This window comes from Hyaena hyaena, unplaced genomic scaffold (assembly GCF_003009895.1).
Source record: "Hyaena hyaena isolate Hyena2069 unplaced genomic scaffold, ASM300989v1 scaffold_1133, whole genome shotgun sequence".
NCBI lineage: Eukaryota > Metazoa > Chordata > Mammalia > Carnivora > Hyaenidae > Hyaena > Hyaena hyaena.
In genome coordinates, this window is record NW_024081767.1 from 457,185 (window position 1) to 470,709 (window position 13,525).

Genomic DNA, 13,525 nt, shown 5'->3' on the forward strand with positions numbered 1-13,525 from the left:
AGGTCATAATCTCAAGAACTGAGAGATCCAGCCCCACATTGGGCTCTGCACTGACAGTGTGGGAGCTTCTTGGGATTTTCTCCCTCGCACTCGCTCGCTCTCTCTCTCTCTCTCCCGTGCTCACATTCTCTGTTTCTCAAAATAAGTAAGACATTTAAAAAAATCTCTTAAAGCAAACATCCTCCTAATGTGGATGTGAATTTTTTTTAATTCAGGAGTGGAATAAGGATACTCATTTTCACCACTTTTTAACATTGTGTTGGAGATCTTATTTTTTACAATAAAAAAACTAAATTTGCAACATGGTGAGTGTGAAGTGCAGAAATTAAACTATTTGCAGACAATATAAACTGACAGGAAAAAAACTCAAGAGTCTATAAATCAAAAATTAGAAATAATAGCTTTTCTTTAGTAAGATTGGCTGGATGTAAGGTTAATGTGCAAAATTATTTCCATACCTTAACTGCAGAGAGAATATATAATTAAAGGGAAAATACTAGGGGTACCTGGGTGTCTCAGTTGGTTAAGCATCTGAGTCTTGATGTAGGTTCAGGTCATGATCTCATGGTTTGTGAGTTCAAGCCTTGTGTCAGGCTGTCTTGTCAGCATGGCGCCCACTTCAGATCTTTTGTCTCCCTCTCTCTGTGCCCCTCCCCCACTCACACATACACTCTCTCTCAAAAATAAACATTAAAAATAAATAAACGTAAATACTATTTATATTAGTATTTGTGACTGCCAGGTCACAAATATGCCATAGTTTATAGGACAAATTTTAAAACTTCTCACAGTGTTAAAGAACGCTTGAAAAAATGAAGAGAATAGACTGTATTCATAGATACTAATTCTCACAGGTTAATCTATAGATTAAATTCAATTCCAGTTAATATCCTAGGATTTTTCAAGGAACTTAGATGATTTTTTATGTTTTTTTTTAATTTTTTAAAGTTTATTTTGAGAGAGCATGAGCAAGGGAGGGGCAAAGAGAGAGGGAGAGACAGAATCTGAAGCAGGTTTCACATCATCAGTGGGGAGCCTGATATGTAGGGCTCAAATTCACCAACCACAAGATCCTGACCAGAGCCGAAACCAAGAGTCAGACACTTAACCAACTGAGCCACCCAGGAGCCTTGTGGATGGTTTTTAAATTTATATGAGGGACCACAGGGCCAAGAACAACCATAACACTTCTGAAGAACCGGTAGGGTGGACTTGCCTTCCACAGATATAAGGGCTTATTATGACTACATAATAATGCAGTATGATTTGGTTTAAGTATGTATAAGTTTAACAGAAGAAAATAGAGAGCCTAGAAACAGTTCCACAAAGGAACTGTTAAGAGGAGAAAAGAGGGATTATTTTTTGGAAAAAGATGAAATCGGATCACTATTTCACATGCTATTTAAAAAATTCTGCTTAGAGGCACCTGGGCAGCTCAGTTATTTAAGTGACTCACTTCGGCTCAGGTTGTGATCTTGCAGTTCGTTAGTTCAATCCCCATGTTGGGCTCTCTGCTGAGAGCTCAGAGCCTGGAGCCTGCTTCAGATTCTGTGTCTCCATCTCTGTTCCTTCTCTGTTCATGCTCTGTTTGTCTCTCTCTCTCTCTCTCAAAAATAAACAAACATTAAAATTTTTTTTTTTTTAAATGAAGAGCCCAAGTCCTTGCCCTGGCTTCCCTCCCTTGCTTTTTTCCCCACCATAATTTCATTTGTTGAAACCAAGACAGTAGTCCTATAGAGTGTTACAACTTCTCCTGTTTTGTGGTATTCTTTACCATGTTACTTTAGTCTCTGAACTTCCTGTAAATTGGAACTTAGATCTAATGGATTGTTTAGATTGATTAAACTTTTTTCCTACAATATACCTCATAGATAATGCTGAATACTTAATTTTGCAGCACAAAATAAATTGACTCAGTGATCCTAAGATTAATCAGAGTGTGCAGGTTCTAGAATTGTTTTTTAAGCAGAATGAATTTACTGGGACAATATGAAGCTTTTGTGAAAAGACTTTAATAAATGCGAGCATTTGTAGAATGCTCTCCATATTTCTCAAAGCATGTAAAAGAGGATATTCAGTAAATATTTGTTGATTTTTTTTCATACATCTTTAGGTTCTCCCTGTCTTATGTAAAAAAACAATTACTTTCATTTTTCACTACAGATTTGCAACTACTGATGTTACAAACAAAATATTGGAGCATAGAGTTGAGGAAAAGACTTAAACCAGGTGAGTAGTAATAAAAGTCTAAAGAAACAATAAAACTACCATTTATGACATTCGTTATTGGGATAATTGATAAAATTGGAATATGAACCACAGAGTACTCACTTTGATAATGTTACTGTGAAAAAACAGAATACTCTGAGGTGAGGGACACCTGGGTGGCTCAGTTGGTTAAGCATCTGACTTTGGCTCAGGTCATGATCTCACAGTTTGTACACTCGAGCCCTGCATGGGGCTCTGTGCCGACAGCCCAGAGCCTGGAGCCTGCTTCGAATTCTGTGGTCTCCCTCTTTCTGCTACTCCTCTGCTCATGCTCTCTCTCTCTCCCAAAAAAATTAACATTAAAAAAAATGTTTATTTAAAAGAATATTCTGAGGTCATTAGGATGAAAAGGTGTGATGTATGCAACTTACTTTCAAATTGTTCACCAAAAAAAAAGTAAATAAGTGATATTTGTAATGTGAGAGCAAGAAGAGAGTTCGGTGAAATTCTGGGTTAATTGGAACTCATTTATTTCTAGTGGAAGTATAAATTGGACCAGCTTTTTTAGAAAGCATTTTGGCAGTTTGTCTCAAGTTTTTAGTTTAGCCTAGCAAGTTTACTTTTTCTTCTCTAGTAATTCTAGGAAGACTACAAAAAGCTGTGTACATGAGGATATCTATATGAGAGTGTATGAATGAACGAATAATGAAAATTTGACAGTGACCTAAATATCTAACAATATGAGACTGATTAAATACAATCAAAAGCTCTGAGTATTAAAAATGATAATGTAAATCTATATTTATTGATACAGTATCTATATTTTTAAGTATCCACACTGGTACTAAACATTATGAATAGTATTAACCTATTTGGTTTTTTTAAAACAATGCATGTACACAGATACATAAGTGTTTGTACATGTTTAATTTATTATGTGTAGTCTGGTGCGTGTGTGTATATATATTACATACATAAGCATAGATATACATATATATGCATTTGTGTGTACATAGACATTTGGAAACATGACACCCTTATTGCTAGTGGTTATTTTTTAATAAAATGTTTATAAGTGATTTTTATACTTTTTTACATTAACTGGCTTTTTAGAAAAGAGTATATATTGCTTTTCACATCAAATTTTTCTATGATAATGCTTCTTTTGAAGGTTATGTGTTTCTATTTTATACCTTAGAAACAGTGATATATTTGCTAGCTCTATATTAATGTGTCTAAGTAGTTCTTATGAGGCTAAACACACAGATTGTGGTACTTGTTGGTGCCTTCATTCTCTTATATGGCCAGAATCTGTGTTCTTATTGCTCTATTAACTATCTTACAAATGTGATGCTGTGCACACAGCTGAAGTGCACTACCATTTTTTGAAAATCAGAGTACGTGTGTTATTAATGACAATTGTGTAGTTAGTGCCTTTATATAGAACTTATATATTTATTTTTTATTGTGGTCAACAATATGTGCTTTGATACTAATGTTGGTTACTTTTTTTATAGATGATTTAATTTTTAGCAGTCAGAACTGAGGACATTTTCATTAAACTTTTATTTTACATTTTGCTTTTCCTTAACAGATTTTTCTTCAGTCAGTTAAAAATATGGATCCTGAATCAGAGGGACCACAGATTATCAAAGTGACACCTCTTCAACAAATGTTTGCATCCTGTACTGGAGCTATCCTGACATCACTAATGGGTAAAATAATGTTACTGTTATAGATTTTGTAACTCTTACAGATTTCCATTTGAGTTTTCTATCTGAAATAATGATAGCATTATCATCCATGCTTCATCATATTTCTCCATTAGCATAACATAAAAAGAACATTGGAAGAGAATCAAGAGACTTAAATTTTATTACTCACTTTGCCATTCTCAGGCTGAGTGCAGTGGGAGATAGTCCCTACTCCTCTCGGAGCTTCATTTTTACCTATAAAATTAGGGGCTCAGATCAAGAGTTCTTTGAAATGCCTATGATTATTGAACTTTTATTACACTATTAGCCTTTTTTAAAAGAAGAAACAAGAAAATAGAATAAAATATTAGTATAATGAATGATGTGGAACTTTGGCAACTTATGGTAGCAAAAAATACAAATTTCCTTTGCTTGCATTAGCAGAGAATTTTTTAAATTCTTTTGGGCCATATTTTTGTTTTTTATAGTCCATCTCTTCTAAAGAAAGACAAACAACATAGTTAGGTGATAGTTAAGTACTTTAGTGATTTTTTTTTGAGCTGGCTAACTTATTTAGATAAGATATATGATTAAAACAAATATAAATATATTACTTTTGAATGTGCTATCTTCAATTAGTGTTGTAAGAGACCATCTAATGTGACTTCCTCATTCTCAGATAAGGAAAAGTTTTCTTAGAACCACTATTCAGCATTTTTTCCTACTTGTATAAAATAGCATGCTAATTAAAACAGTTCTTTACTGTGCTATTCCCAAATGGAGTAACACAGTGTGACAGTAAAGAGGATTTATGGCTAGTTTACTCACTTTTCCATTATCTATAGTTTTTATTTGATAGAGCTGAATTTAATGTATTAGGAAAACTAATATTGATTACTTATAATACAGTTATTCTCAAATTTTTAAATAGACTTCTAAAACTTTTATTGTTTACCTTTGATGATATGTAGTTTCTTAAAAATACTTGTATTTTAGGGGGTGCCTGGGTGGCTTAGTCGGTTAAGTGTCCGACTTTCGCTTAGGTCATGATCTCGCAGTTCGTGGGTTCGAGCCCCGCGTCGGGCTCTGTGCTGACTGCCAGCGCAGAGCCTGGAGCCTGTTTCAGAGTCTGTGTCTCCCTCTCTCTCTGACCCTCCCCTGCTCACGCTGTCTCTCTCTCTCTCCTAGAAATAAAAAAAAAAAAAAAAAAAAAAAACTTGTATTTTAGGTTTGGAATGGAATTATTGTAGCAGTATTATAAATGATAGTTTAGTAGTTATGAGAGAAGTAATTGTCTTCTCATCAGTCCTTTTTTAAACAATTCAAGGACAAAAAATTAGAATGTTACATTTAAAACCTTTGGATACTTTAAAACTTAAAACACTTTAAGATAAACAATCTTACTCATTATATAGTCAGGAAGAGGGGTGTGATTTCATATATTTTGTCATATTTGGGTAAATATCCGGAGACTTTATAGGTGTCACTTATTAATTAAAATTTATATTTCTTTATAGTGACTCCTCTGGATGTTGTTAAAATTCGACTCCAAGCCCAAAGCAACCCATTCTCCAAAGGTATGTGTACTAGTTATCCTGGAAATCATATGTTAGGTTTTTAAATGTTACTTTATTCAGTTTTGTTTGAAAAATATTTTTTGTTAATTTTTAAAAGCTCATGTCTCTTTATCCTCATGCAGAAATGCTTTTTTGCATGTACTTAGTTGTACATGATGGGGTCTAGACCGAAAACAAATATATATAAAACAGTTATAACACTTTTATGTAGCTGATTAAAATATTGGGTGATTTAATATTTGAATATGTACCTCACAAGTAAGTGCAGAATTATAAATGTGAGGGACCTTAGAATTTAGCTTCTTCCATAGTCTTAGAGCTCTGCCCATCCTAGAACATTCATCCAACAGTCATCCAACTGTTGCTTAAATATAGTTCTTAGAAATCATTATTTTATCAAGCAGTTTGGTTAATTATTGGATAGTATGTTTTATATGAATTTGAAAAGAGTAGTTACATGTTTTTATTACATGGGGAAAAATAGCAATTCTTTTATCAATCTTTCACAATTTTATAAAGATAATATTTCAAACATGTTAAAAAATTTTAATATTTATTTCTTTATTTTTGAAAGAGAGAGAGAGAAAGAGTGTGTGTATACAAGGTAGGGAGGGACAGAAAAAGAGGTACACACAGAATCCAAAGGAGACTCCATGCTTCTAGCTATTAGCATGGAGCCCAACACAGGGCCTAAACCCACGAACCATAAAGTCATGACTCAGGCTGAAGTCAGATGCTTAACCAATTGAGCCACTCAGGCACCCCTCAAACATGTTTAAATAGCAGAAAACAGACTGCTTGGACTATGAGATGTTGGCTTGGACATGGATGCCACTCTGATGAACAAAACACTGAGATGGAATGAAGAATAGTCATATTTGAGATGGAGGTAAGTATAGATGGATTATAGGAGATGTATTTTAGGAGATGAGTTATAGAAGAGTAAAAGGAAAGGTAGTTTCCTACACATTTAAGAAATCCTTAAAAGAAGGAGACATTTAGACTTATATGTTATGATTGAACAGAAAAGATAATTTTGGCAGGTAGAATGAGTCCAATAATTGGAAGGAGTTGCTATTAGGGAAAGTTGTAGTAAATTAGGCGGGATCTGACGAATGTCTATATTGAGTGGTATAAATAGAGAGCAAAGGACAAAGCATGGCATAATTTACATTGGTTGAGAAGGACTTTTTTAGATAGTGTATTTTTCTAATTGAGATATAATCCACATATAACATTGTATTAGTTTTAGGTGTGCCACATAATGACACACCTAAATTATATGTATGTATTGTGTATATGTGTATATTACAAAATGATTGCCACAGTAAGTTTAGTCAGTATTCCATCACCTCACACAATTAACAATTTTGTGTGATGAGAACTTTTAAAATCTACTCTCTTAGCAAGTTTCAAACATACATTAGATTTATGTGTATGTTTCGCTTATATATAAGTGGATTTCCCTTGTATACCACAGTTTTCTTCTTGTCAAATAGAGTGAATGTATACTCATGTTCTCTTTTCCGAACAGGTTTTCCTCCTTTATTTTCTCTCTTCATTCCCTCATATACCCTAAAATAATTTATTTCTGTGTGCATTTGCTTTCTACGTTCTAAAAATGTAAAATTTACTCTATTTTCACCACTTTGAGTTTAGAGACTAGTACTATGTCATTAAGCAAATCAGCGTATGTAATTTTCTTCCTAAAAGGTGAAAACAAAGATATATCTCCTTTCATAATTTTCTGGTCAATTCATTGTACTTTGAATTTGTTCATCTGTAAATATGGTACATTTGTGTGAAGTAGGTTTTGACTGTTGGGATCTTCTTTGTTAGGAAAATGTTTTGTATATAGTAATGGACTTATGGATCATCTATGTGTTTGTGAAGAGGAGGGCAACAAAGTATGGTATAAGAAGCCAGGACGATTCCAGGGTACATTGGTAAGGAGATTATGTCGTTTATAATCACAATATGTTTTCCATTTTTTATAATTAATCTTATCTGTGAAAGATTTTGCATTGCAAGAGAGTAAAATGTCTATGATAAAGTTAGCATGGTTATCCAGAGTTGAAAGGTACATGTAAGGCAGGAAGAGGCAAGTACTGGTTTAGTTTCAATTAACTTGTTACAAACTTTCTTTTCTTCTGTTACTACTTTTTGTTTGGAAAGAAAAAAATGAACTTTTTTTATTTTGACACAATTATAGATAATAATTTTAAGAAAAAGATACAGACAGATTCCATATACTTTTTTTCCTCCTTCCCCCCAAGTGGTAACATCATAAAAAAGTTACATTATCACAACCAGAATATTGACTTTGATACAGTTAAGGTATAGAACAATTCCATCACCACAAGGATCTTTCTTGTTTTCCTTTATATCCACACCCATTTCCTTTGTGTTCTCAACTGCTCCTTAACACCTGGCAGCCGCTGATGTGTTCTTCATTTATATAATTTTCTCATTTCGAGAATGTTCTATGAGGGGCGCCTGGGTGGCTCAGTCGGTTGAGCGTCCGACTGCAGCTTAGGTCATGATCTCACGGTTCGTGGGTTCGAGCCCCCGTTGGGGTCTGTGCTGACAGCTCAGAGCCTGGAGCTTGTCTTCGGATTCTGTGTCTCCCTCTCTCTCTGACCCTCCCCTTCTCACGCTGTCTCTCTCTTTCTCTCTCTCTCTCTCTCTCTCTCAGAAATAAACAAAACATTAAAAAAATATTTAAAAAAAAGAATGTTCTGTGAATATATATATATATAATAACATATATAACACCTATAATATTTTTTGGATTAGCTCTTTTCATTTATCATAATTATCTGGAGATTCATTCAGGTTGTTGCATTTATCAGTAGTTCTTTTTCATTGCTCATTAGTTCTATGGTATTAATGTACCACAATTTGTTTTCTGGGTTTTTTTTTTAGTTTGGGGCTGTTTCAAATAAAACTGCTACATAGATTTCATTCACAGATTTTGTGTGAAAATAAGTATTAAAAAAAACTACTCACCATTTTTTTCTGTGAACACTATTTACAACATTTCTAAATCAGGTCTATGGGGTTATTCCCCCATTGCCAAGCAATTTTTCAAGTATCAGGAGCACCAACAGAGTATCCTAGAGTTTAACTCCATTCTGACACCGTAGGACTATTCCCACTTCAGATGCTAATCATAGCAAGTTGTCACCTGTGTTTCTGGTAACTGGCTGTAAACAGAGGTTCTTGCAAACCCCTTTTCAGATTCAGTGAATTGCTAAATAGCTCACAGAACTCAGAAAAATCATTTACTAACTAGATGACCAGTTTTTTATGAAAGGATACAACTCAGGAATATCCTGGTAGAAGAGATGCATTAGTGCAAGACTTCAGGGGGGTGGGTATGGAGTTTCATTCTCTAGGTATGCATCCTCCTTGAACCTTCATGTGCTTACCAAATTGGAAGTTTCCGTACCCCATACTTGAGGGATTTTTTTTAAGGAGGCTTTGTTATATAGGTATGATTGATCAAATTATTGGCCTTTGGTTATTAATGTAACTGCTTGTCTCTTTTCCCTCCCTGGAACCCCTGAAGTTGGGGTGTGGGTTAGAGTAGTGGAGTGGAACTAAAAGTTTCAGCCCTTTAATCACATGGTTGGTTACCCTGGCAGCTAGCCCCCATTCACTCCTTATCTAGGGACTTTTCATGTTTATTTTTTTTCTTTTTTCAGAGAGAGAGAGAGAGAGGAGAGAGAGGGAGGAGAGCAAGTGTGTGCCTTCTGGCAAGAAGAGGGGCAGAGGGAGAGAGAGAATTTTAAGCAGGCTCCATGCTCAGCATAGAGCGGGACTTGATCCTTGACTCTGGGATCATGACCTGAGCTGAAATCAAGAGTCAGACAGGACCACTCAACTGACTTGAGCCACCCAGGTGCCCAGTCCTGAGGGACCTTTCATAAGTCACCTGTTTAGCATAAACTCATGGAGTTTGAAAGAAGCTTGTTATGAATAAAAAAAAAATACTCTTTTCACCTTTATTCTCTGGAGCTGTTTTAGGACTAAGAACGAAGGGCCAAATATTAGAACAAAAGATCTTCCACTGTTCTTTATCAATTAGGAAATTATATTGATTTTAGGAACCATGTGCCAGGAATCATGGACAAAGACCAAAATGTATATTTCTAATTATAAGTCTTAATATCATAAGTCATCATTTCTCTGGAATAAATGCCTAGGAGTGCAGTTTCTAGGTCACATGGTAGTTGTATGTTTAGAGTTTAAGATACTGCCAACTTTTTTTCTAGACTAGTGGTACCATTTTACATTGCCAGTGGCAATGTATGACTGTTCTAATTTCTCCATGTCTTCACTAGCCTTTGATGTCACTTTTTAACAGTTTTGATAGATTAATGATACCTCACTGCGGTTTTAATTTGTATTTCCTTAGTGGCTAATGATGTTGAACATCTTTTCATATGCTTATTTATTAGTATATCCTCTTCAGGGAAATGGCTTTTCATGTCTTTCACCCATTTTCCAATTGAGCTGTTTGTATTTTTACTATTAAGTTTTGAGAACTCTTTATAAAATCTAGATAATAATCCTCTCTTGAATGTGAATTTGCACATATTTTTTCCACTTTCTGACTTTTATCCTCATAAACAAAGTCTTTCATGGAGTTAAAGCTTAATTTTGATGTAGTTCAATTTATCATTTTTTTCTTGCTTTAGGTGTCAAGTCTAAGAATGTTTTATCTTTCAATATGTTTTATATGTTTTTATATAGCTTTATGTTTTATATTTGAGTCCTTGATCCATTTTTGAATTATTCTTATATGAAGTATAAACACAATGTTGACCTTTTAATTGTTTTTGTTCATTTTGCCTATGGGTGTCTAGTTGCGTTTGTTGAAAGACTGTCTTTCTTCCATTAGGTGCTTTTGCACATTTATGAATAATCATTTGGGCATACTGTATGAATCTGTTTTTGGGCTCTTTATTCTGTCTCATTTATCTGTCTATTATCTGTATCAGGACCACAGTCTTAATTAGTATAGCTATGTAGTATAGCTAAGTCCTGAAATCTGGTAGACTGATTTCTCCCACTTTGTTCATACTTTTCTTGTTCAAAGTTGTTTTAGCTATTCCTGAAGTTCTTTGTCTCTTCATATAAATTTTAGAAAAATATATTTATATCTATAAAAAAACTCACTAAGATTTTTTTAGAAATTGTGTTAAACCTATATATCTCTTTGGGAAGAAATAACATCTTTACTGTGTTGACAGTGAGGCAGATTAACAGGAGAAAATCAAACCTAATTACATATGTATGGGTGCTCTGTCAGATAATGCAGCCCCCAGGCAGATATTTAAGGTTCATATGGCACCCACAGTTAAGAGAGGAAGGGTGGAACTTCAAAGGAAGGAAGACAATTCAAACGAATATGAAAATGTAAATAATATTTGGTAAATAATATGTGCTGGGCCACACAGAAACAGTGAGACACCAGAATTTTAACAGACTTTGCTAGGTTTCTCTCTGTCTACCACACCTACTTTATATTATACTGTAGTTATCTATGGTGATAGCTCCCTGCCTAGAGCAATTCTTCTTTCTAAACTCTTTTAGACAGAAAGTAGGTCAAAGGTTCTTCCTGAACCTTATGTTTCTTGAAAATACTCAGCCTAAAATAATCTACATGCCAAAGAGTCACATTTTGTGGTGGCAGATTTTGTTCCCCATAATAGTGTAATTGAGTCATGTTTTTTGAACTACTCTGTCAGTTTTTATCTTTTAGTTGATATATTTAGACTATTGATATTTAATAGAGTTACAGATATGTTAGAATTTAATCCTTGTTAAAAGCAAAATTCAGCTGACTAAATTTGAAGATTTCACTGGCTTTATTTCAATAATTCATGATTTGGTCAGCACTACATCTAGCAAGTAGAAAGGAGCTCTGAGGACCTACACCAAACAGAAGACTTTTTTTTTTTTTTCAAAAAAAGTTTTAACGTTTATTTATTTTGAGAGAGAGACAGAGACAGAGCATGAGCAGGGGAGAGGTAGAGAGAGAGGAAGACACAGAATCCGAAGCAGGCTCCAGGCTCTGAGCTGCCAGTACAGAGCATGATGCGGGGCTCGAACCCATGAGTGAGATCATGACCTGAGCCGAAGTCAGACGCTCAACTGACTGAGCCACCCAGGTGCCCCAACAGAAGACTTTTATAGGCAGAAGATGGGGCGAGGAAGTTCTTGTAACCAAGAGTGGATTGTTACAGGCAAGGTCACCTTCCTCTGAGGGAAGGTGGGGGTCTGTCTGGCAAATTATGTCACTTGTGCTAACCTCTTAATTACAGATTGACTGGTTAAGGGTCATGTTCTTGGGAGAGGCTGAAACTGCAGTTATGTTAGGTACTATGTTGGCTTGTTGGTGTGCTGATATGGGGTGAACATAAGTGTTTCCATTTTGGGCCTGTTGTCTCATTGTTAACAGCCTACCATTTCCTTTTTTGCTTTCTCTCTGTTCTGTTACCATTTGATTTTTCCTGCCTCCCTATGTGTTACTTGAACATTTTTTAGAATTCTGTCTCTATAGGGGTGTTGGGTGTATATTTATTTGCTGAGCCTTCCTAATTGTTTGGATGTGTTCATAAATGATCATTCAGTGATTTCTGTTGACTGCTTTAAAATCTAAGTCAGATTAATTTTAATATTCTTCTTGTCTCAGTGTTGCCCTTTGTTTATTTTTCATTCAGTTTGACATCTTCCTGGTTCTTAGAATGACATGTGACCTTTTTTTAATGAAACCAAACTGGCTTTTTTGACACTGTTAATTCAGAGAGAGAAGGATGTCACCTTGTTACTGCTGAGTGTAGCTAGAAGTTCCCGTTCCTCACTTAGCCTCCAAGGACATACCATGTTATGGAGAACTTTACTGTTGGACAGGTGATATGATCTGAATGTTTATGTCCCCCCACAATTCATATATTGAAATCTTAGTGCCTAATGTGTAGACGTGTAGCCTTTGAGAGGTGTAGCCTTTGAGAGGTGATTAGGTCATGAGGGAAGACATCTAAGTAATTAATGTCCTTAGAAAAGAGACCCCAGAGCTCCCTATCCTTCCACTATGTGCAGATACAGTGAGAAATCAGAGACCTGGAAGAGGGCCCTGTGACCTTGCTGGCACCCTGATCTGGGACTTCCAGCCCCCAGAAATGTGGGAAATAAATTTCTTTTGTTTATAAGATACTTGCTTATAGCAGCTCATACAGACTAAGGCAGCAAAGAGGGAGTCCTGGCTTCCCTTAAATGAGTGGGGCAATCTCATTACTCTTTGGTAACTGGAAAACCCTAACTCCTCGTTTTCCTCCTCTGCTCCTCTGACAATACCATTAGAACACTTGGCATATTCACCTTAGTTATTTTTAATTTTTTTAAATGTTTATTTTAGAGGGAGAGCAGGAGAGGGGCAGAGAGAGAGGGAAACAAAGCAGGTTCCAGGCTCTGAGCTGTCAGCAGAGAGCCCCAATGCAGGGCTCAAGCCCACAAACCATGAGATCATGACCTGAGCCAAAGTTGGACACTTAGCTGACTGAATCACCCAGGTGCCCATCATCTTAGTTATTTCAGATTCTCAGTCTAATAATTCTAGAATCTCTGTCGTATAGGAGTCCGGTTCTGGTGATTGCTTTGTCTCTTCAGACTGTGTTTTTTTTTAATGTTTTATCTATTTTTGAGATAGATTGAGAAAGACAAAGTGAGGAAGGGCAGAGAGAGAGAGAGAGAGAGAGAGAGAGAGTCTGAAGCAGGCTCCAGGCTCCAAGTTATCAGCACAGAGCCTGATGCAGGGTTCGAACTCACAAACCATGAGATCATGAGCTGAGCTGAAGTCAGACGCTTAACCTACTGAGCCAACCGGTGACTTCAGCCCCTTCAGACTGTTTTTTGCCTTTCACTGTGCTTTGTAATTTTTTTGTTGAAAGCCAGACATGTTGTATTGGGTTAAAAAACCTGAGGTGAATACAGCTTTACTGTCAGGTGATAATGTCTATCTGATTAGAAGTTAGGCTG

The 13,525-nt window shown here is 35.5% G+C and overlaps 1 protein-coding gene across 3 annotated transcripts in view; it reads left to right on the top strand.

Annotated features, from left to right (window-relative positions):
• The window catches only part of SLC25A40 (solute carrier family 25 member 40), a 62,090-nt gene that overhangs the window by 16,525 nt on the left and 32,040 nt on the right, over window positions 1–13,525 (top strand). For all 3 annotated transcript variants that reach the window (XR_005526499.1, XM_039222455.1, XM_039222456.1), the window contains exons 2-5: window positions 2,164–2,229; window positions 3,803–3,923; window positions 5,420–5,479; window positions 7,319–7,425. Coding sequence is in view for 2 of the 3 variants with exons in the window: in XM_039222455.1 (XP_039078386.1) it covers window positions 3,827–3,923; window positions 5,420–5,479; window positions 7,319–7,425 (264 nt within the window). In the remaining variant the exon portion in view is untranslated. The remainder of the gene's footprint in view (window positions 1–2,163; window positions 2,230–3,802; window positions 3,924–5,419; window positions 5,480–7,318; window positions 7,426–13,525) is intronic.